Consider the following 24,300-nt stretch of genomic DNA (forward strand, 5'->3'; position numbering starts at 1 on the left):
TCACCGACTTAGATGGCAAGTAGGCACTGGGGATGGGCTATTGGTGGCCACTTGCCATGTTCTGCCTCCACAGTTGGAGGCAGCAATATTTATTCATTCATACATACATACCCTGCCCATCTGGCTGGGTTTCTGCCCACTCTGGGCGGCTTCCAACAGAATGTTAAAATACAGTGATTCATCAAGGATTGCAAGCTTCCCTAAACAGGGCTGTCTTCAGATGTCTTCTGGAAGTCAGATAGTTCTCTATTTCCTGGACATCTGCTGGGAGGGCGTTCCACAGGGCAGGTGCCACTACCGAGAAGGCCCTCTGCCTGGTTCCCTGTAACTTCGCTTCTCGCAGTGAGGGAACTGCCGGAAGGCCCTCGGCGCTGGACCTGTGTTGGGTAGAATCATGGGGGTGGAGATGCTCCTTCAGCAATGCTTCTGAACACCAACTGCTGGAAACTACAAGTGGGGAGAAGGCTCTTGCGCCAATGCTCTGCACTCTGGTTTCCCAGTTGGCCACTGTGAGAACAGGATGCTGGACTAGATGGGCCATTGACTTGATCCAGCAAGCGCCTCTTACGTGTCTTGTGTTCTCGTGTTCCGTGCGCTTCCTCCTTCTTCATCCCTTACCTTTTTTCTCTCTCCCTCTCTCTCCTCCATCTTCCCCACAGGACCAGAGGGCTGTAACCTGTTTATCTACCATCTGCCCCAGGAGTTTGGGGACGCAGAGCTGATGCAGATGTTCCTGCCATTCGGTAATGTCATCTCCTCGAAAGTGTTTGTGGATCGGGCGACAAACCAAAGTAAATGCTTTGGTGGGTAAAGATAACAAAACAATTAGATTCATCCAGGAAAGGAACTTTCTCTGAACTACTTTTACCGTTTGGTTTTTTATTTCTTATTTTATTTTTTTTGGTTTCCTTTTCCTTTTTCTTCTCATACTGCTATATTTTTTGTAACTTTACTTAGCTGATTCCCCCTCCCCCTCCTCCTCGATTTCCCTTTGTCGATCTGCCTTCTTCTTCCCCCCCTTCCCCCCGCCGCTGCCCCACCTCCCCTTCCCCCTTGGCTCCCTTCTCACTGTCTCATACTTTGGAACTGCATTGCCCTGCAGCAGAGAGGGTCGCTGACTCCAGGAACCTTTGGGGACACCATCCCAAATCCTGGTCGGGTGGAAATGGGGGAATTGCTAGGCGTTTGGGGCTGGGGCAGTGGGTGGCGAGGAGGAGGAGGAGAGGAACCAGCAGAAAGACCCAGGTCAAACGAGGACAGCAGGCGGCACAGGAAAAGCTTAGCGGACAATTCAAAGATGGAGCTGGAAGGAAAGCTAAGCGATGTGGTTAGGTACCGTTTCTCAGCTGGGTGAGCGAGACCGGGTGTCAGAAGGAGAGGGACCTGGGGGGCAGAGAGCCTGCTCCTCTTTACCAGAGATGGAAGGGGTTGGGCTTCAGGAGCGATGAAGTGCATGTCGGAGCATGCTGATCCCAGTGTTTGGATTTCTCTGTAGGGTGTTCCCCCCATCCTCACTCCCTCCTCCCCTTTGTGCTGCTGTTAACTGTCTTGGATGCCTATGTTGTTATGTGGGGCGGTGGTTGGGAACTTCAGCTCCATCGATCCATCGATCCATCCATCCACTTCCTGCCATTAGCTCACCTCCCTCAGTCCTGCCATTGTCCCCCAAAGAAATCCCTCCTCCATCACCTACCCTTCTCTTTCCGACACGGCCAAATGTCTCTCCAAAATTCGGTGGTGACGACAGCCTTCCAATGACCCTTGCGGACCCTTCCTACTCTACCATGCTAGGATTTCTCTGAGCCATACTAGAAAAGGCTGTGCTCCACAGTCCCAGGCAGCTGAAGAACAGCTGCTGGGATTCAAAGTCCTCTTGGGCTAAGTTCCTGCTTGCAGGCGGTTTCATTATGATATCGATTACATTTATATCCTGCCTTTTTTCTCCATGGAGCTCAAGGTGATAAACATGGTTCTCACACCTGCCCATTTTATCCTCAAAACAACCCCGTGAGGTAGGCTGAGAGGCAGGAATTGGCCCAAGGTATTACCCAGGGAGCTTTTCATGGCTGAGTGTGGATTTGAAACCTGGTCCTGGGCTTTGTTTGTTTGTTTGATGGATGGATGGATTCGTATTCCGCCCTTCATCTGAAGATCCCCGTGCGCTTCACAGTATTAAAACACAAAATAAGAATACAAAATACACAATGAAAACTAATATGCTGGTCCCGGGGGGAAGGTGACCGTTGGCGTAGTCAAAGTCCGGACCTGGGTCACCAGCCTGGAAACAGTCCACAAGGAGCGGGGCGAGGTCCGAAGCAGGAAGCCGGGCGAGGACAGGAACACTGGAGGGTCAGGTCTGGGCAGGAACAGGTACTCAACAATGACGTTGCTCCCGCAACCTGGGACCGGGCTGACTGGCCTTTATCTTCTCTGAGGCCAGGGGCGGTCCCGGCCCCCAGGAGACCCGCCTCTCCTGGCCTTAAGGCGAGCACTCCTCCTGGGAGAAACCAGTTCCCTTCGCCTCTCTGCCCTGAGCCTCTGCAGTTCAGGAGAGGCTGAAGGGTTACTGGGCCCCGGGGGAGACTCACCTGTAGGCACTGAGTCCTCAACCACCTCCGGAGCCAGAGTGGATTCACCTGGTGCCTGCTCCTGAGGATCCAGCACAGGTGCAGGCGCTTCAGAATCAAGGCCCTGCCCCAGTTCAGCCAGCCCTGGAGGCAGGGACTCCTGTGCAGGCTGGGATTCCTCCAGTTCAGCCTCTGAATCGGATTCCCAGTCCATCACAACTAAACTGAAAGCAAACCAATACTGGTCATTGGCTTGATCCAGGAGGCAAAGTCATGTGAAATCCTGACTGTGACCACATGATGAAAAGTAGGCTGAACCAGAAGAGGGGGTGGGAGATGACAAGTCACGTGAGCCCAAAAGGGGGCTGAGATGTGGGGTGAGGATGCACAGGGACATGTTTGATAATGAGGTCGTGCAGACATCAGGTCTGGTTCAAATTCCCAGAGGCATTTGAAGAGATATGGTTAAGCTCCCTACAGTGGTACCTCTGGTTAAGAACTTAATTATTTCTGGAGGTCCGTTCGTAACCTGAAACTGTTCTTAACCTGAGGTACCACTTTAGCTAATGGCGCCTCCCACTGCCACCGCAATGCGATTTCTGTTCTCATCCTGAAGCAAAGTTCTTAAACCAAGGTACTATTTCTGGGTTAGCGGAGTCTGTAACCTGAAGCGTCTGTAACCCGAGGTACCACTGTAGTATGTGTGCCCAGACCCATTCACCCACTAGGAATGAAGGAGACGTCAGGGATGGTTCACATTTTAAAGTGAACTTACCTAATTCCCAAAACAGTGGGTGAACCGAAATACAATGCCCCTTCGAAATCCGCACTCTTCCGAATTTGGTGGCACAGTTCTCCACCCAAATGATGTGTGCAGAAAAATTATCTATTTATTATTTATTATTTATATCCCAGGAGCCCAAGTTGGTATACATAGCTCACCCTCTCCCCATTTTTTATCCTCACAACAACCCAGTGAGGTAAGTTAGGATGAGAGGCAGTGACTGGTCCCCAAGTTTACCCAGCAAGCTTAATGGCTGAGTGGCAATTTGAACCCTGGTCTCCCAGGGTATTAGTTCAGTACTGGCCCTCTATGTTAGTGAAAATTATAATCAGCTGCATACATTTACATTAATATATATTAATGCAAATAACACACAATGTGTTGTATTATGGTAAAACTGCATACCGATATGTTAGAGAGAGAGAGAGATCGCAAACTGGGGTGAAAATGTTGAGAAAGGGACTTAAGATCTGAAAAACAAGGATCTGAGAGATGCTAAAACATGCCAAGAATTTGTGGAGCACCACTGTAAATCTAGGGCTGCATTGGTCCTCCACCCACATCCTCACAATCCTAGTTTCAGCACACTTTTTGTGGTCATGTGAGAAATGGTTGAAGGAGTTGGGTATGTTACGCATGGAGAAGAGAAGACATATCATATTGGCATATGACAGCCAACTTCAAATATCTGAAGGGAGGGTCTTGGGAGATGGAGCAAGCTTGTTTCCTGCTGCTCCAGAGGCTAGGACACGAACCAATGGATTCAAAGGACAAGAAAGGAGTTTCTGCCTAAAAGTTAGGAAGAACCTTCTGACACTAAGAGCTTCTCAACCATCTCAGAAGGTGGTGGACTCTCCTTCACTGGAAGTTTTTAAACAGAGCTTGGGTAGCCATCTGCCAGGGAATCTTTAGCTATGGTTCCCTTTGGGGTTCTTTCCAAACCTACCATTCTGTGATTCTAAGACTTATACCTGGCTGGTGAACACAGGGTCAAGGGGCCATCTCTACTGGGAATAATTAACCATTTTCTTAAGTCTTCCTCCACCTCCCAAGGAAGCCCTCTTGATGGATACTTGTGAGATGAAGCAAGCAATTTTCAGAAGGGATACAGCCCACTATTGGCCACTGAGAAAGTGGACCACAAAAATATGGATTTGGTTTTGTTCTTTTTTAAAACCAATCAATTGATTGATTGATTGATTGATGGATTGCTGTGATTACTAAGACCCAGCATGGGTTTCTCCAAAACAAGTCATGCCAGACAAATCCCATTTCTTTTTAGAGTTACAAATTTGGTAGATCAGGGGAATGCGTGGACATAATATATCTTGATTTCACTAAGAGCTGTTTGACAGTGGAATGGTCTTCCTCAGGAGGATGTGGACTCTCCTACCTTAAAGGTTTTTAAGCAGAGGTTAGATGGCCATCTCTGCCGTGTTAGTTGAGATTCCTGCATTGCAGAGGGCTGGACTAGATGACCCTCAGGGACCCTTCCAACTCTACAGTTCTATGCTTCTATAATTCTGTTAATTAATTAAAAATCCCTGCCATCTAGGCAGGCTCCAAGTCCCAGCCACCGATCCCACCCACCGGCCTTTCCTTGACCTTTCGGTGAAGTTTATTCCATGCCAGGGCCTCACGCAGCACTTGGCAGCTGCGAACGGTGGGAGGAGGAAAATCTCCAGTTGGATGGGAAGGTATGAATGAAAAATAGAGGCCCATAAAACTTCTTGCCCTCCGCCCACATTCCACGACAGCATCTAGGCAATCAGGGGAGGGAGGGAGGGAGGGAGGGAGGGAGGGAGGGAGGGTGACCGGCGGGGGGGGCGTTGGAAGAGCCGCACAAGTATTAGGGCTGTGAGCCACTATTCATTTTACAAACTATAATTAATTTGATGTTTAGATTAATTTCTGATGCGCTCTCAAAGGTGCACGGAAAGCATTTTTCCTTTATTATAATGTTGATTGCTTATTGGGGAGATAAATCTAACTGTCAGTTATGTACCGACTTACCAAAACTTTCAGACCTAGCAAGCATGTCTGCGCAAGAGGAGCAGCTGCTCTGCTGTTCTGCAGTTAAAGGGACAGCCCAGCCTTTTCCCAGGCAACAACAACAACAACAAAAAACCCTCTGCACATGAGTTGCAAGGGTCTTCTTTGTCTTTTCTCTCTTCCTTTCAAAGGGACGTGGGTGGCATTGCAAAGGGCACAACACAAAGGAAAACTCGACTGCATATTGCAATTGATTCACGGTCCAATCTTTGTTATTTTGTCCCCCTTTGGATAACTTTCAAAGGTGGAAGGTTAGAAGAGGTGCAGCTGGGTAAATAATGTGGGGTGGAGGCAGTGTAGAAGGCCAGAGAAAAAGTGTCTGAGAATGAATGGAAAACTAGGCTGGAGGGGTGACAAACAGAAAGGAAATGGGAACCTCAGGGGTGAGGAAGGCTAATGCATATCCTTTCTGGTTTGATATCTTCAGCCTAATCTTCAGCTCCGTGCCTCTAAGCTACCTTTCTAAATCATGGAGAAAAGGAAAGAAAATTTCGCATTTTGCAAGTTCTTGTAGAAGCAACCATAAAAGGCAAAGGTAAAGGGACCCCTGACCATTAGGTCCAGTCGTGGCCGACTCTGGGGTTGCGGTGTTCATCTCGCTTTATTGGCCGAGGGAGCCGACGTACAGCTTCCGGGTCATATGGCCAGCATGACTAAGCCGCTTCTGTCGAACCAGAGCAGCGCACGGAAACGCCGTTTACCTTCCCACCGGAGTGGTACCTATTTAACTACTTGCACTGGCATGCTTTCGAATTGCTAGGTTGGCAGGAGCAGGGACCGAGCAACGGGAGCTCACCCCGTTGCGGGGATTCGAACCACTGACCTTCTGATCGGCAAGTCCTAGGCTCTGTGTTTAACCCACAGCGCCATTCACCACCCATGCTTACATGGCAATTAAAATTCTACTTATGCTCACAGTGGGAGCAGAACCAGGTGTGAGCAGGAGTCACTGCCACACCACACATTTATTTATTTATTTATTCATTCATTCATTCGATAGTTATTTATTGCATTTATAGAAAAGGGTGGGGTGTGTTTGCATTAGGTAGGAAACCAACTGGCCGAGCCTATGGAGACCCTGTCCCTCTGTCTCCAAGAATGTGGCCAGAAGGATGAAGTTCCCTCCCTGGTCCGCTCAAGCCAAGTGTCACTCCCACTCCCAAGCTAAAATCTTATTGGTTGGGGGGAGAGGGAGACCGACCAATAGCAAAGCAGAGCAAAGAGGGTCAGCAAGAGCTGCCCGTAGAGCATGTCACATGAGCTGTCACATGGAAGATGGAGCAAGCTTGGTTTCTCCTGCTCTAGAGGGCGGGATTCAAAACAATAGCTTCAAGTTACAAGAAGGGAGATTTCAACTAAACATCAGGAAGGACCTTTTGACAGTAGGAGCTGTCCGACAGTGGAACAGAATCCCTCATTGGAGGTTTTTACACAGAGGTTGGATGGCCATCTGTCATGGATGCTTTAGTTGAGATTTCTGCATTGCAGGGGGTTAGACTTAATAATAATAATAATAATAATAATAATAATAATAATAATAATAATAATAATAATTTATTTGTACCCCGCCCATCTGGCTGGGTTTCTCCAGCCGCTCTGGACGGCTTTCAACAAATGTTAAAATACAATAACCTATTAAACATTAATAGCTTCCCTAAACAGGGCTGCCTTCAGATGTCTTCTAAAAATCTGGTAGTTGTTTTTCTCTTTGACATCTGGTGGCAGGGTGTTCCACAGGGCGGGTGTCACTACCAAGAAGGCCCTCTGCCTGGTTCAAATGACCACCAGGGACCTCTTACAACACTATGATTCTGTGTGCTGCTCTCTCTACCCCAGTGGTCCTTTTGGGGCCATTGCCCCTTGCTTCCATAAACTAATCCCCAATGCCCCCTACCCTACCAAAAAGCATTATTCAGAGTAGCAGTTTGCCTGACACTGCAAGAAAGAGGATAGCGCAATAAAATTCAAAACAGTAACAATTAATTATGCATTTATTCAAAATCCATTGAAAACTACTTTGTCTAATTGATTCAAGAGAATTGATGTACTTGATTCAGTGATACCAGCTTTTGAAAGTCTGGTAGCCCTTGCTTCTACCTCCCCCCCAGGAACCCCCACTGCCCTCTATAAGGTGGTACCACTCACTTTGGGAAACACTGTTTTGCCTCCAAATAGGCTCCAAAAACTGCACCCCAGGGCCCCCAGCCTTGCGGCAAAGAGAACCCTTATACCAGTGGTTCTCAACCTGTGGGTCCCCAGATGCTGTTGGACTACAACTCCCATCATCAATGACCACTGGTCATGCTGATTAGGGATGATGGGAGTTGTAGTCCAACAACATCTGAGGACCCACAGGTTGAAAACCACTGCCTTATACCATGGTTAGGCAAACTAAGGCCCGGGGGCTGGATCCGGCCCAATTGCCTTCTAAATCCAGCCCACGGAAGTTCCAGGAATCAGCGTGTTTTTACATGAGTAGAATGTGTGCTTTTATTTAAAATCTCTGGGTTATTTGTGGGGCATAGGAATTTGTTCATTCCCCCCCCAAAAAAAATAGTCTGGCCCCCCACAAGGTCTGACCGACAGTGGACCGGCCCCCTGCTGAAAAGGTTTGCTGAGCCCTGCCTTATACATCCTGAGAGCACAATCAAAAAACGTTGGTCATAGCAGCCCACCTGCAGAATTATCTTTGCTTAGAAAGGAGAGGTGTTTGTTTTGCTTCCCTGGCTGCTCATGTGCAAGGATGCCTTACGAGAGTGCATTTAAAGCCTAAAGCTGCAATCCTCTGCTCACTTACTCCAAAGTAAGCCCTGCTGAACCAAGTGGGAGGGAGGGGATAAAGGACCCCTGACAGTTAGGTCCAGTCGTGAATGACTCTGGGGTTGCAGCGCTCATCTCGCTTTACTGACCGAGGGAGATGTCGTTTGTCTGCAGACAGTTTTTCCGGGTCATGTAACCAGCATGACTAAGCCACTTCTGGTGAAACCAGAGCAGCGCACAGAAATGCTGTTTACCTTCCCGGCGGAGAGGTACCTATTTATCTACTTGCAGTTTTGGGCATGCTTTCGAACTGCTAGGTTGGCAGGAGCCAGGACCGAGCAACGGGAGCTCACCCCGTCGCGGGGATTCGAACCGCCGACCTTCTGATCGGCAAGCCCTAGGCTCTGAGTAAATATGCACAGGAGCTGATGGACCTGTAAGTGTCCAGAACTTCGTCAAGGCAAGGGATAGCAGTCTGTGGGCAAAATAGTTTTGGTTCTCCACCGCCCCACCCTGCAGGAGATAGAAAGTAAATCTCCATGCTATCTTGGCTGGTAGAGTTTATAAATATTCATAATTCAAGAAGTGAATACAGTGGAGAGCTCAGATAGATGGAGGGCATTTAAAGAGAGAGAGAGCAGAACCATCCATTTAATGTCTCTGGGTGATGCTGGAGAGATATATGATGGCATTCCCTGAATGGTAGTCCAAGGATGGCTGCTAGTCCCTGGCCCAGGGAAGAATCCCACAATAATAGCTGAAATACATTATTTATTCTGTTGTTCATACAGTTTAACTTCCCAGCTCTCCCCTCAGTGCACAGAAGAACAGTCTTTAATTCAACATCTTTGAGAGACACTCATGGTTCCGATTTAAGACAACGTAAGTCCAGGCGTTAACTTGCTTGTTTGCGTTAAATTCAGATTTTGTTTCCCATACAGTTTTATATGTAAAGAGATGCTTACTGTAATTAGATTTTTTTTATATAAAAAATCCTATTTAAATTCAAAGCTCCAATTTTGTTTGTTTGTTTGTCTAAAAAAAAAATCATCGATTTTTATCCACCCTGCCACGAGGTGATTTTTTTCCTAGACAATTATTCTGCAATTACTCTTCCTTATAAATGAACTCCTACATGGAGAAATTATGTGACGAATCAATGAAAACTAACTTTGCATTTCCACTGCTTGAATCACAATTTTTCCATACAGAAGCTCATTTATTAGTACGAAGGAAGCATGGAAGAAATATGAAAGTTGACGGCGCGTGCCATTCAAGCCCGCCAGCCATGCACAGGGTTAAATCCTGAGATCTCTGCAGTGATAACAAAATCAACCAGATTCTTCAGCTAAACTATGTATAGTGGCTGATGTCCAATGTAGTCAACACTCCAAGCAGACCCATTGAAATCACTGGGCAAAAGTAACTTGTCTGTTGATTGCAGTGGGTCTACTGCTTTGACCCAATATATTTCCACACATTGGCTAATGTTTTCTCATTTATTCTGCCTTTAAGATTTTAGATTTTAAAATTATTTGGTGGGGAAAATAAGATCTGGGAAATGGAGGGACACACTGATATGGAACAGAGGTAAGTCAGTAAAAGGAACTTGAAGGTTGAGTAGCATGGGCTATTGGTGGCTACTAGCCATTGTGACTATCCCAGTTGGAGGCAGCAATGATTCTGAATTCCAGCTGCTGGAAACCACTGGAAGGGAGTGGGCTGTTGTGCTCAGATCTGGCCTGCAGTTTTCCCATAATGGCAGCTGTTTGGCCAATGTGAGAACAGGATGCTGGACTAGGTGGGCTGTTGGCCTGTTCTAGCAAGCTCTTATATTCTTATCAAGGGTACCTTTGTCCAATCCCCAACCATAGCTAGCCTTCCTCCCGTTTGAGAGAGCATTCACCGGCGACTACTGCACCACTTTGCCTTTGCCGCATGCAGCTTGGCTTAATCGCTCGAGCCCCCTAGAGGCATTTGCTCTTTGGCAATACATCTGGAGCGCCTTCGGTGGCCTGAGAGCAGCTTCCCTTTGGTAGAATCCCACACCGCTAGGTAGCCAGTGCAACATGTAGCGGCTGCTTAAAGGTAAAGGGTAAAGGACGCTCGACCATTAGGTCCAGTCACAGATGACACTTGGCTTGCGGCGCTCATCTTGCTTTATTGGCCGAGGGAGCTGGCTTACAGCTTCCGAGTCATGTGGCCAACATGACTAGGCCACTTCTGGAGAACCAGAGCAGCACATGGAAACGCCGTTTACCTTCCCGCTGGAGTGGTACCTATTTGTCTACTTGCACTTTGACGTGCTTTTGAACTGCTAGGTTGGCAGGAGCAGGGACCGAGCAACGGGAGCTCACCCCGTTGCAGGGATTGGAACTGCCAACCTTATGATGAGCAAGCCCTAGGCTCTATGGTTTAACCCACAGCACCACCTGCGTCCAAGCGGCTGCTTAGGCAGGGCCAACTGCATGGGTCTTTCTGGTCCAATTTCCACTCCGCCAAATTCAGAAGGTTGTCCACTAGCTGGATGACTTGCTTGTGCTCTGCTGCAGGGATGTCCTTTGGGATGTCACTGGACTACAAAGCCCATCAGCCTCAGGCAGCAAGGGCAATGATGGGAGGTTGAGGTCCATTAACAGTTGGAGGGCAGTGTATCAGCTTCCCTGGCTCGATTGCCATGGGAATAAACTGGAGTCCAGTGGGTTGCTCTACAGACACAGCAATGCTGGAGATGTGGTCCTGTTATTCAGGCAGAGTTATAACTGGGACTAGATGGCCTTTGGGTTCCATTTGAGAATTTCCACGACTCCTTTAAAGCATCCTTCACACACACACACACACACACACACACACACACACACCCTTGCACTTTAGCCACAGAACTACAGGCACAAAAGCCTTGCCATGAATCCCCCTCCATTTGCTGCTTCACCAAAAGTGCTGCTCCTAGCAAATTCCTGCCGGGGGCGGCTTTGTAGCAGCAGCAGCAGCAGCAGCAACTAAACCGGACACTCCCTTCGAATAAGAACTCCCATATTTTAGAGCTGGCAACTTTGCGGAACAAGGGAGATCAGATGCCCTGAGCTGCAACCCTTGCAAATTTCTTGATCCTTTACAGCCTTGCTAAATCATTTATTTAGCACAGCCTTTTAACATAATCCCGGAGAAAAAAAACATAAAATAGATTTATCACAAAACCCTGTCCTCCTACCAACCATCTTCAGACTAGTACATATATTTCTCTGATTATTAATTAACGTAGGCACAGAATGAGCTAAGAGCTTTTTAACCTCTCCTTTTCTCTCTCTCTCTCTCTCTCTCTCTCTCTGTCATCTAAAGAAGAGTAAGGCCTTCCAAGAACTCGATTCAGGGTGTTATATTATTACTGCTAGCCCCAATCCAAGGCTGATCCCATGTAATGCATGGGAAACTGTTAACCAGGCTGTGAGGAGAGGACTCCTCCATCACTGAGTGTTTTATATCAACCAAAGGGTGAGGTCTGAACTCCAAAACTAGGTAGTGAAGGTGTGCCATAGGGATGGGAGAACCTGACAGTTTTCTCGGAGTTTCTCGTTTCTCCAATCCTAAATTCAGTTCTCCAGATTCCAGTTTTGTATGTGTATAATTGCATTTTAGCATCCTGTTCTGCTAACATACATTATTGCATGCAGTTTTGCCTAATATACACACTTTTTGCAATACAATCCCACACCTCCCCCCAAAAATATAATGCATTGCAAAATTCGAAGAAGTGTGGATTTTGAAGGATGGCTGTGTTTCTGTCCCTACATTAAATGGTGCAGGATTCTCCTTTAAATGTGAACAGGGCCAAACTTCTGCCCACTCCCTAATGTACACCCTCTGAGCAACAAAAGTGTGGAAAGAAAATGAAAAGGGAAAGAGAGGCTATGGAGTGTAAAACAGGAAGGTTTTGAGAAATAAGGTTTGCAGGTGTTCACTTCTCACAGGGAGGGAACCGCCAGAAGGCCCTTGCAGGTGAACCTCAGTGTCCGGGCTGAACGATGGGGGTGGAGACGCTCCTTCAGGTATACTGGGCTGAGGCCACTTAGGGCTTTAAAGGTCAGCACCAACACTTTGAATTGTGCTCAGAAATGAGCAGCCTTGTTCATGCGTTTGCTGGCAAGCATGCATACTGACTATTCCACTTGCTAGAGTATTCTTCCTATAGTTTCAAATCCAAACGCAGGTCCTGAACATTCACATGCACAGCCACCAACCTTTTCTGACTTCCTTAAATGGAACCTGGCTTTGTTAGCCTCAAGGCAGACGCACACCCTGCCATGTTTCAGACCCCACTGCTGAGTCCCTTTGTTTTCTGGGACCCAAACCTTTCATCCCATCAGCCTTCCTCTCTCGCCGCCCCTGCAAGATCTGCTGCAGCTCAGGGTTTGCTCCTGCTGCGACGGAGACTGTTCCTGCCCTTGACTCTTGAGTTCTGATGGACAGTGACATTTGTTTATTTATTTGTAAAAATATCTGTATACTGCTCTGTTATTAAAAAAAATTTAAATCAATGCAGTTTACAGCAGTACAAGCATAAAATATTTGTAATTTTATGCTGTGAACTGCCCTGAGATCTATGGATGAAGGGTGGTATACAAATAATAATAATAATAATAATAATAATAATAATAATAATAAGCCTTGCTTTTTTGGGGGGGGGTACTCAAGAATACACAATACCATCACCTTCCCCCCCCCCATTTTTTTTTAAAGTGCCGCACTTACTGTAACTACTTCATGGTGAGTAACAGCACCTTTTTTCTGTTAAACAAACAAACAAACAAACACTGATAATGAACCATACAAGAAAAACAGTGTAAAAAAGTTAACACTTAACCATTATGGATGGCTACATAGGTCTGGCAGAATAGAAAAGTTTTCAGCAGGCATGTAAAAGTTGGCACGGAAGGTGCCTGCTGAATCTCTAGTGGCAGAGGGTTCCACTGGACTAGGAGAACGACACTAAAGGCTCAGTTTCTTCTTCTTGTCGAATGAGCCTCACCAGCTTGGAAGAATGACCAGCTATGGTCTCAGAGAGGGACTCTGGACCTAAGTTGTTCAAGGCCTTGTAAATAGACACAAGGACCTTGAACCTGGCTCAGTTTCTTGTTGTCATCAAATGAGCCACACCAACCCATGCCAGTTCCTTCGCCTGGACCCAGCTCTCCCCATGGCCTCGCTTCCCACCTCCCCTGTCAGTCGAGACTTTCCAGAGGTCAAGGCTCTGTTCATCCCATCCGCACCCTTCCTTCTCCCCACCATGACAACAGAGCAGCCATACCCTCCTGCCTTTGGTGCCACCTGGCAGCTCTGCCATCCACCGCCCCCCTTCGCCCGCACTCCATCCTCATCCTCGAAGTTGGTCTTGTGTGTGGGGTGGCCCGGCGACCCCCTCCAGCTGGTTAAACCCTGCGCCTTTGCCTTGTGTCTTGACAGGCTTTGTGAGTTTTGACAATCCTGCTAGTGCCCAAGCTGCCATCCAGGCTATGAACGGCTTCCAGATTGGCATGAAGAGGCTGAAGGTGCAGCTGAAGAGGCCAAAGGATGCTAACCGCCCCTACTGAAGCATTGTGGGAAACTCTGGATAAGCAAGGTCTAGCACAGGTAACTGCTCAGGGAGGGAAGGGGCCAGGGGAACGTCACCTGTTGTCCAATAGCGTCTCTTGTGTCATGGACCCTGACCGTTCAGTCTCTGAGGAGGGTTTGCCTTCTCCTCTAGGGCTAGACCAGAAAGTATAAACATGAAGTGGGACCGGACGTCTTTAAGCATTGTTGTTGGTGCTGGAAAGGGAGAGACAAGATAAGTGATCTAGCATCATGCTGGACCCTCCTTTCCCGCCAATCCCGTACCCCGTTTTTGTCAAGCTTGCAAGACACAGAGGTCAACTCCCCAGTTCTTCTCCAGCACCAGTTCAGACATCTAAAAAACGAGAGTTGGAAGAGGTATTAAGAGGGGGTAGATATTCCGTGTGCATAGATGCCCATCGCCAATATAACTTCCATGGCTATTCGCTGACAAGGAGGGTCATAGGAACATTCCACTCTGAAAGTCTCACCCGAAAACTCCCATGAAATGAACGGGAAGTTGCGTAAAAACCTCGTTGCAGTGGGATGGATGTTGTCAGTGACCTGTGAATCTCGTAGTTGGAGAACGTGTTAAAGACACAAGTTGATGTTGTGGTTTCCAAACTGAAAGGGCTGTCCAGTTTACGCATATCGCGAGTTCTGTGTTCTAAGCATGTCAAAACATTTCCATTCCTTGTACGGTTGGGGGGCGGCCAGTCTTTATAATGTGATGCCTTCTGATCAGGATAAAGGAGCTTTCGGCTTAGGACTATTCCTGTGCAGACCTCAACAAAGCTTGCAAAGGGGCATTAGATGGTGGACTCTGAATTCAAATGCCAAATGGGTGAAAAGGCCCGTTTTCATGGTGAACCATGAGCAGATGGGGGAATTGCAAGTTGCTGGTCTTGAAGGGTTCGTGTACCACTTAGGCTTCTATTTCAACTCTATACCTGCTGCCGGGGAGGGGGGTGGGATTCCTCTGTGCTTAGAAGTGTGCGCTTGTTCTACCAGTCTTGCAAAATCCTTTCCCTGGGAGGAGAGGATGGTTATGGTTCTTTCCCGAGGCCGGTAAAGGCTGGAGAAAGAAGAGTGGACCCCAAATGCATTCGTGAGGGTGGTGCAAAAAGTAGCAGAAGGCGGGCGCCTGTAGAATCCAAGTTGGGTGGCAGAACGAGGCATGGTTAGAGAGACCATCATTCCTTCTACTGGCAAACTTGCTTGCAGAGCTGGCACTTCACACTTTTTTTTTTGCTTGCAGAGCTGGCACCCCCACACTTTTTTGAACACCCTCCCTTGAGGAGTGTTCCCTCAGCGTCATCTCCTTGAGAGTCCTCTGACCACCCCTGAACTCTCACCCCCCCCAAGAGCCTTTGGGAGGCAGAGGCATGAGAGGGCATCAGAGGAGGCAGGGAAGGAAAGAGGGACAGACGCCAGTGTGGCCCACGGCATCCTTGACCATCCTTGAAGGCACCCCAGGGTGCCATGGCACATTGGTTGAAAACCACTGGCATACGCCATTATTGGTGGGGCAGGAGAGTGGGGGGGTGACATCTGGCAACCAATGGGCCCCATTCGTTTCAGATAGCATATGGGTAGATGAGTGTAAAAAGCATGAGACACAATTTTCCACGGCCCTCTAGCAGCTATTTACCAGAAGAAATGTATTTAGTGTTAACTCTGGAAGTGTGTACTCGATTCTGACCAAGCTAGGCCTCCTAGAACAAAATATACATCAGGTGACAGACTCCCAGGAAAGGTGGTAGACTCTTCTTCCGTGGTGGTTTTTAAGCAGAAGTTGAACGGCCACCTGTCATGGATGATTTCGTTGAGATTCCTGCATTGCTGGGGGTTGGACTAGACTGCTCTCGAAGTCCCTTGCGACTCCACGATTCTATGATTCTATGATCTGTTCAGCCACCATAAGTACAGGGTGCTGGATTAGATGGGCCATTGTCCTGATACAGCAGGCTGTTCTAATAATAATAATAATAAATTTTATTTATATCTCACCCTCCCCAGCCGAAGCCAAGCTCAGAGCGGCTAACAACAATAAAAGTAACACAGTTTACATAAAACCACAATCAATCAATTGAAATGCATTCTAAAAGCAATTCATTCTAAAATCAGTTCTGAATCAAATTAATGGCAACTATTGGGCTAGAGTTCTATGTAGATTACCGAAGGAGGGGGTCAGACTGTGCCTTGGCCAAAGGCCTGGTGGAACAGCTCTGTCTTGCAGGCCCTGCAGAAAGATGTCAAGTCCTGCAGGGCCCTAGTCTCTTGTGACAGAGCGTTCCACCAGATCAGGGCTACGGCTGAAAAAGCCCTGGCTCTGGTTGAGGCCAGCCTAACCTCAACTAAAAGTGGCTCAGGAGATCCCAGAACGCGCTGTGAAGTGCTCCAAAAGAGCCTGTCCGGAATTGGTGACTAGGCCACTGCATAGAGATCTGTAGAGACACCTCCATGTTTACCTGGAGCTCCCCTTGTGCGTACGTCCTCCCAGTCACTTCTGCAAGGAGGCGCTGGGTGTCCGCTGCCTTCTAAAGGACGTGCGTGTCCAACCTTCACTGTTAAACAAACAAAGAAGACCCCTTTCATATGGAGGAAGCTCCCCACGTGGGCCGAAGCTCCCAAGACATTGCTAGACTACGAGAGAAGAGGGAGAGGGAGAAAAGGAGCTGTGAGAGATGGAGGGAGAAAGCTCCACTCAATTAATTCTGAGTGCTTTTTTCATCCCTTTGATCAAATCCCTCTTTTAGAACACAAATTGTTTTAGCCTACAGTGGTTTTAAGTCTTGTTTTCGCCACTAATGCTCTCAAAGTTGTTTTCAGGCATTAAAAAGATCACTGAGATGTGGTAGATAAGGTCACAAGCTTCAACAAACAAGGCCCCCAAGGATCCTTTGTGGGGAAGGGGGGAGAGAAGCCGCCTCCCAAAATGGCCGCCTTCTTCTCTCCCCTTCCTCTCTAATTACAGAAGCAGAGCTGGGAGGAGGGAGGTGTGAGTGTGCGGCAGGCCGGCGGGAGGACGAAGAGAGGATCATTTGAGGCAAATCTGCCAAAATCAATATATTCTATTTCAAATCCTCCCATCAAGATGAGAAGGCAAGGATTCCTAGGCACTCGGTGTGGCTGCCAGATAGTAAGACACAGAAAATAATGAGGGAGAAATGGCCAGGTGTGTGAAGTCCTTTGGGTGACCGTTCCTCAAAACCCCGTTGACAGTAGCCAATACCACTCCATGTCCTAAAACGTATGAAAGAAGAACATGGGGAACTCCTTTCTAGGTGAAGGGGGAAAGGTAGGCTGTGGAAGAGTGGAGAGTTAGGGACAGGGGCTGCTCCAACACATAGGAGTCTTCAGGGAGATGTTTGCCCAGGTCTCTGGGTCTCCGGAAAGACGCCGTTTGCTTGGGTGTAGTGGTTAAGAGCAGTAGACTTGTAATCTGGTGAACCGGGTTCGCTTCCCTGCTCCTCCACATGCAGCTGCTGGGTGACCTTGGGCTAGTCACACTTCTCTGAAGTCTCTCAGCCTCACTCAACTCACAGATACAGATAGGTAGCCGTGTTGGTCTGCCATAGTCAAAAAAAATTCCTTCCAGTAGCACCTTAAAGACCAACTAAGTTAGTTCTTGGTATGAGCTTTCGTGTGCATGCACACTTCTTCAGAATGTTAGCTGCTTTGAGACTCCTTCAGGTAGTGGGATATCAAATCCAAACTCTTCTTCTTCTTGGGATATCCAGGGCGATTCCTTGGAATCGGTTACCTGGGCTCAGAAGGGATATGGCAGGGTTGGAAAAGGTTCAGAAAAGGGTGAAGATATAGCAACGTCCCTACAATGGAAGTTTGCGGCATCTGGGACTTTTTAGTTAAGAGAGAAGCCAAGTAGAAGTTTGCAGAAATTCACTGCCTGACAGTGAACAAGAGAAAATCTCTCTCCCTCTCTCATAATATGCTAGAACTTGTGTGCATTCGGCATAGCTGAATGTTGGGAGATTAAGGGCAGATAAAAGAAAGTGTTTCCATACACAGCACAGAGCTGGACTACCTGGGAGACCAGGGTTCGAATCCTTACTCACTGGGTGAGCTTGGGCCAGTCACTGCCTCTCAGCCGAGCCTATCTCGCAGGCTTGTCGCGGGAGTTAAATGGGAAGGGGAGAGCCACGTACACCCACTCAAGCTCTTTGGAGAAAAAGGTGGGATATAAATTCAATATGGGACGTGGGTGGCGCCATGGGTTAAACCACAGAGCCTAGGACTTGCCAATCAGAAGGTTGGCAGTTTGAATCCCCACAACGGGATGAACTCCCGTTGCTCGGTCCCTGCTCCTGCCAACCTAACAGTCTGAAAGCACATCAAAGTGCAAGTAGATAAATAGGTACCGCTCCGGTGGGAAGGTAAACGGTGTTTCCATGTGCTGCTCTGGTTTTCCAGAAGCGGCTTATTCATGCTTATTCATGCTGGCCACATGACCCGGATAAACTGTCTGTGGACAAATGCCGCAACCTCGGCCAATAAAGCGAGATGAGCGCCACAACCCCAGAGTCATCCGCGACTGGACCTAATGGTCAGAGGTCCCTTTACCTTTACCTAAATTCTATATATATATATATATATATATGCTTTCGTAGATTTTCACGGGTACAGGAATGCAGGTTTTGGTGTCCTCGGGTGTCTTCCCGTGTAAAAGTTGGGGTGTCTAGGCGACGTTTCGACGAGGTCTCACTCGTCATCTTCAGGCTGGTGCTTTCGGCTTCTTGTTACTGGAACAGAGCAGGATCTCAGTGTTTGAGTTCCTATAAATACTGTTGAGGGGGTGTGGTGTATAGCCTCCAATGTTCTGGGCAGAGAGGAAGTTCCCAGGCTAGTGTGCCTTTTCTTCTTTTGTTCCTTAATTACTTGAGGGATATCTTGAGTGATTTCTTGAGTGATATCCTGAGTACCACTTAGGTGGGTCATTAGGTGTGGATTAGTTGCTAAAGTCTTTGTGTCTTGACCTCTTGAACTTTGTGAAGAGTTTTTCTGAGAAGATGGCTGTACTGCACTTAGTTGTGCTCTGGCTTGGCTTCGTGTATAGGGGCGAGCTGTGGTTTTGTGGCCTGTGTCAGCCAGATCTGTGTAGGGATTGCAGGGGGGTGCAGCATCCGGAGGTGCCACCATGGTTTGGCTACTGGATGGAGTCTGTAATTTATCTGTGGAGAGGGTCTGGGTTTGGGTCTGGTGTGGTTGATTGGTGATGGCGTTCTGTGTGCCTCTGGATCTGGTGTCAGTTTTTGTGGGGAGGGCTAAGTGGTACTCAGGATATCACTCAAGAAATCACTCAAGATATCCCTCAAGTAATTAAGGAACAAAAGAAGAAAAGGCACACTAGCCTGGGAACTTCCTCTCTGCCCAGAACATTGGAGGCTATACACCACACCCCCTCAACAGTATTTATAGGAACTCAAACACTGAGATCCTGCTCTGTTCCAGTAACAAGAAGCCGAAAGCACCAGCCTGAAGATGACGAGTGAGACCTCGTCGAAACGTCGCCTAGACACCCCAACTTTTACACGGGAAGACACCCGAGGACACCAAAACCTGCATATATATATATATATATATATATATATATATATATATATATATGCTTTCGTAGATTTTCACGGGTACAGGAATGCAGGTTTTGGTGTCCTCGGGTGTCTTCCCGTGTAAAAGTTGGGGTGTCTAGGCGACGTTTCGACGAGGTCTCACTCGTCATCTTCAGGCTGGTGCTTTCGGCTTCTTGTTACTGGAACAGAGCAGGATCTCAGTGTTTGAAGATGACGAGTGAGACCTCGTCGAAACGTCGCCTAGACACCCCAACTTTTACACGGGAAGACACCCGAGGACACCAAAACCTGCATATATATATATATATATATATATATGAGAGACCGCCGGGTATAGGGCGGTATATAAATTCAATGAATAATAATATATCATAAATAGACAACCATGATCGCCCCAAACCAGTTTAGCCCCCTCCCCCAAATCCAACAGGTCCTTCACCTTTTGTCACAACTGGGCTCAAAATGAGCTTTCACCAGCTCCCAGGTCCGGTCCCAGGTCTGCTTTCGTCTGCCTGCAAGGCTGCTAAGTGGTCAAGCTGGCCGAAAAAGGCATTTGGCTGCAGCAGGATGACTACTGAACCATCTTGAGCTGCTAAGAGGAACCACAGGAGAAATGAGCTCACCCAGATTATTCCCGAAGTATCTACTAACCAGGTCCTGCATTTAACTCCTGCTTATGACTTGACTTTACTGCACCCTGCTGGAAAATGGGAAACCCAAGCTAAAAGTCTGAAGGGTCTGGAGCAAAAGGGGTGGGGACCGTAAAACGCTGCTTGTTTTTTATAATTATTTTAAAGTCATTTTTGTCCTTCTTCTTTTAGTGCATCGCGGGTTTCTTTCCCTGTATTTTCCAACCTGATAGCATCCTTTTAAACTGCCAGTCACTTCAGCAATAGCACAACGCAGAGTTCTCTCCCATGAACTGCAAATTTCAATTTCTAATGGATGTGAAATCCCGTTTGCTAATTATCATGGTTATACTAAGATTGGCATACAATAGCCCGCATTGATGGAAAACTGCAATAATTAATTACCGCGTTCGCTTCGAAATACAATCAGCAATTACCATGCTGAGGCAAAATTCCATTCAGCAATATTTGCTGCTTGTTCATGAGGGTGGCTTTTTGCTCCCTCTCTCTTTTTCTTTTTCTTTTTAATGCAGGGCAGCTATTTGGCTACGTTGCAGTGCTGGCACCTTAATGAGCAAGGGGTAGGTTGGGGAGACAGGCTCAGCTTCTTTGCTTTGGGAGATCTGGAGCTGTGGGAGGCGATGCAATTGAACCCTGATTGCGCGCCGAACTTTGATTAAAGACACACCCTCACCCAAATAATATTACAGGAAATTACAGCTATCGTTTTGCGAAAAAACAGCAGGCGAGGTTCCCCTCTCGCGGTTCCAAGAGGGCGGTAATCCAGTCAGTGGTGTTGTTTTACCGAGGCGTAAAGACAGACATTTGTGCCCTTATTAAAGACAGCATGTGTGCGAGAGTGGGCGAGACACAGTTCTTTGATAAGGAAGCAAAAAGGCAGGATTTGACCAGCCTGTGTTGCAGAATTCCATGTCCTCAAGCTACCGTATTTTCACTCCATAAGACACACCTAACCATCAGACGCACCTAGTTTTTAAAGGAGGAAAACAAGAAAAAAAAATTCTGGACGAAACAGTGGATGTATGATTTGTGTGGTTCATGCTGTTGCCACAGACATGTGATCCGATGGTGAATTTGGAGTGACCCAATGCAAAAATCCTGAGGATCCATGTGGATCCGTGCTTTGTAACCACATTTTTGCACCATTGCAGCCCCAGGAAACAGTGGGTGCGTGATTTTCTTGGTGCAGGCTGTAGCCATGGACATGCTATGTGACCTGATGGTGAATTTGGGGTGACCCAATGCAAAAATCCTGAGGATCCATGGGCTTTTACCTCCCCCATCCCAGGCAGCCTCTGCTAACGTCCCTTATCTCTCTCCCGATCCCACCGATCAGCTGCTTCCTTTCAACACTCCCTTCCCTCTTGTTTGCCTTAGTGTCTTTTCCTTAGCTGGAGCAGTTTTTTGCCCCTCCTTTTCTTCTAATTTCTCTCCTCATTGCTTTAGTCTTCCTGTCTCCTCTCCTTGCAAGTTTTCTGTCTTTACCTCCCCCGTCCCAGGCAGCCTCCTTTATCTCTAGTGTCCCTTATCTCTCTCCCTGATCGGCAAACAATCAGCAGCTTTGTTTCAACATCCACTTCCCCCTTAAAAACAAAAAGCATGATCTGTTTATCGCCCCTGGGCAATTCAGCTCCAGGGACCACGCATTTGCTCCATAAGACGCACAGACATTTCCCCGTACTTTTTAGGAAGAAAAAAGTGTGCCTTATGGAGCAAAAAATACGGTACTTCGTAGGTGTTGTTCTGCCATTCTAAAGCATCACTGGAAGAGGCTGCTTAACTCTTTCCCTCCAACAGATCAAAATCCCACTTCTCAAACTTCTTTTACACCCATGGCTGAAAAGCTACAGGCAAACCACCAAAGCAGGGGGAATCGTCTTGGAGAGGGTTGTTCTGAGCGGGGGAAAGGAGTGGTGGGGAATCTTCCATCACTCCTGCTTACAGCCTGTCCAAGTAAAATGTCAGCGCTTGTGCTGCTGTTGTGGTTGTTAGGGACATGCGTGAGGGTTTCAGTGCAGGGAAAATGAGCAGATTCTCTGCCAGTTGCGCCACGGCTAAGAAGGACTTCAGCACTCGAGTCACATTATGCAGCATTTATGGTTATTTGTTCAGGTACTTATGCACCGCTTAATTCACTGCGAGGCGCCCTCTAAGTGGTTCGCAAATATACACCAGTTTTATGTTATAAAGGTAAAGGGACGTCCTGACCATTAGGTCCAGTTGCGGACAACTCTGGGGTTGCGGCAGTCATCTCGCTTTACTGGCCGAGAGAGCTGGCGTACAGCTTCCGGGTTATGTGACCAGCATGTCTAAGCCACTTTCTGGCAAACCAGAACAGTGCACGGAAACGCCGTTTACCTTCCCGCCGGAGCGGTACCTATTTATCTACTTGCACTTTGATGTGCTTTTGAACTGCTAGGTTGGCAGGAGCAGGGACCGAGCAACAGGAGCTCACCCTGTCGCGGGGATTCGAATTGCTGACCTTCTGATCGGCAAGCCCTAGGCTCTGTGGTTTAACCCACAGCGCCACCTGCATCCCTTCATGTTATAATATATATATGTGTGTGCAAATCATTAAAAATACTCAAGAAAACAATTTCATCAGAGGGGATATGTTAGCCATCTTCAAATATCTTAAGGGTGGTCACATGGAAGAGGGGATATGCTTGTTTTCTCCTGCTCTGGAGGGTAGGACTCAAACCCATGGCTTCAAGAAAGGAGATTCCAATTAAACATTTGGAAAAACTTTCTGACAGTAAGAGCTGTTTGGCAGTAAAACGGGCTCCCTCGGAAGGTGGTGGACTCTCTTTCCTTGGAGGTTTATAAGCAGAGGTTCGGTGGCCATCTGCCATGGATGCTTTTAGCTGAGATTCCTGCATTGCAAGGGGTTAGACTAGATGACCATTGGATCCCTTCTATCTCTATGATTCTATGGTCAAAACATTAAGGATCCCCAGTCAACATGCTCAATAAAACAAATCCATTTAAACAATTATAGCAATCCAAGGAGGTAAAATGGCAATTAGAACAATTGAAGTCAGGAGATCGGGGAACGCTAAATAGGTGTGTCTTCAAGAACTGGCAGAGTTGTGTTTAACTATGTCCTACTCAGAGTACACCAACTGAAATCAATAAACCTAAGTGAGCCATGTAGATTGATTGATTGATTGATTGATTGATTGATTGACTGAATATATTTTTCTCCCAAGTTGGGATTCATTCAAGGCAGTTCACAACATTCAAAAACCTTCGTTTTAAAATACAAAGTAATTAGAACCAACTAGTTTGAAACTATAAAAATACAATAAAACACATTTAGAACCAGCATTAAAATACTGATTGCCCTGATAGCACCTAATTTTCAAAGGTCTGTCTAAATAGGAAGCTATCAAGCCTGCTAGCAGAAAGATAACAAAGAGAGCCCATCTAAACGCTCTTTCCAAAATTTGGGAGAAGCTCTCTCTTTCTCTCTCTCTCTCTCATGTCATCACCAACCATGCCTCTGAAGATGATGAGAGTGAGAGAAGGTGCTCACCTGAGGATCTTAGCACCTGGGCAGGTTTGTAAAGGGAGATGCAATCTTTCAGATAGTCTGGGCCCAAGCTACATACAGTGGTACCTCTGGATACGAACGGGATCCGTTCCGGAGCCCCGTTCGCATCCAGAGCAGAATGCAACCTGCGTCTGTGCATGTGCGGGTCATGTTTTGTCGCTTCTGCGCATGCGCGTGATGTCATTTTGAGCATCTGCGCATGCACAAGCGTCGAAACCCGGATGTAACGTGTTCCGTTACTTCCAGGTCACCGCGGAGCGCAACCCGAAAATGCTCAACCTGAAGCAACTTTAACCCAAGGTATGACTGTATTATATTAGATTAGCTTCAATAGATCTACTCTGATTAGGGCTAGTATTGAATAGCACCCATGGGGGGTCTCTTGTATTTCAGCAGGGAGACACTTGCATAACACTGGTACCACCAGTGTAAAGGCCCTGCGTCCTTTGTAATGTTATTTCCTTTGGGGTCCTGCACATAAGCTGCTTGATCAGCTGCCACAGGATAGCACTTATGATGACATCCCTGATGACAAGACATACAATTTCCTCCAAACAGCTGATTAAATGAACAACAGACCTAAGCCTCAGTCAATGCATAAAGGCACTCCGCTGAGATATGTCAATAAAAGCTCTCTCCTATAATCTTTCCTAGGGATGGCTGAATCTCTCAATGTGGGTTTCTATTTTTCCATTTCCCCCATTTCAGCACCAATTTGCGAATGTTACCAAAAAAAACCCGAAAAACTTTATGA

At 47.3% G+C, this 24,300-nt stretch overlaps 1 protein-coding gene across 13 annotated transcripts in view; it reads left to right on the forward strand.

Annotated features, from left to right (window-relative positions):
* CELF4 (CUGBP Elav-like family member 4) overlaps positions 1 to 24,300 on the forward strand; it is a 792,127-nt gene that overhangs the window by 744,151 nt on the left and 23,676 nt on the right. For 7 of the 13 annotated variants that reach the window (XR_014172705.1, XM_081929818.1, XM_081929819.1 and 4 more), the window contains exons 11-12: positions 660 to 803; positions 13,624 to 13,791. Coding sequence is in view for 12 of the 13 variants with exons in the window: in XM_081929818.1 (XP_081785944.1) it covers positions 660 to 803; positions 13,624 to 13,751 (272 nt within the window). In the remaining variant the exon portion in view is untranslated. The remainder of the gene's footprint in view (positions 1 to 659; positions 804 to 13,623; positions 13,792 to 24,300) is intronic. The other 6 variants (XM_081929823.1, XM_081929814.1, XM_081929815.1 and 3 more) reach the window with 1 other exon arrangement.

The sequence above is a fragment of the Podarcis melisellensis genome, assembly GCF_964234715.1.
Source record: "Podarcis melisellensis genome assembly, chromosome: 11".
NCBI lineage: Eukaryota > Metazoa > Chordata > Lepidosauria > Squamata > Lacertidae > Podarcis > Podarcis melisellensis.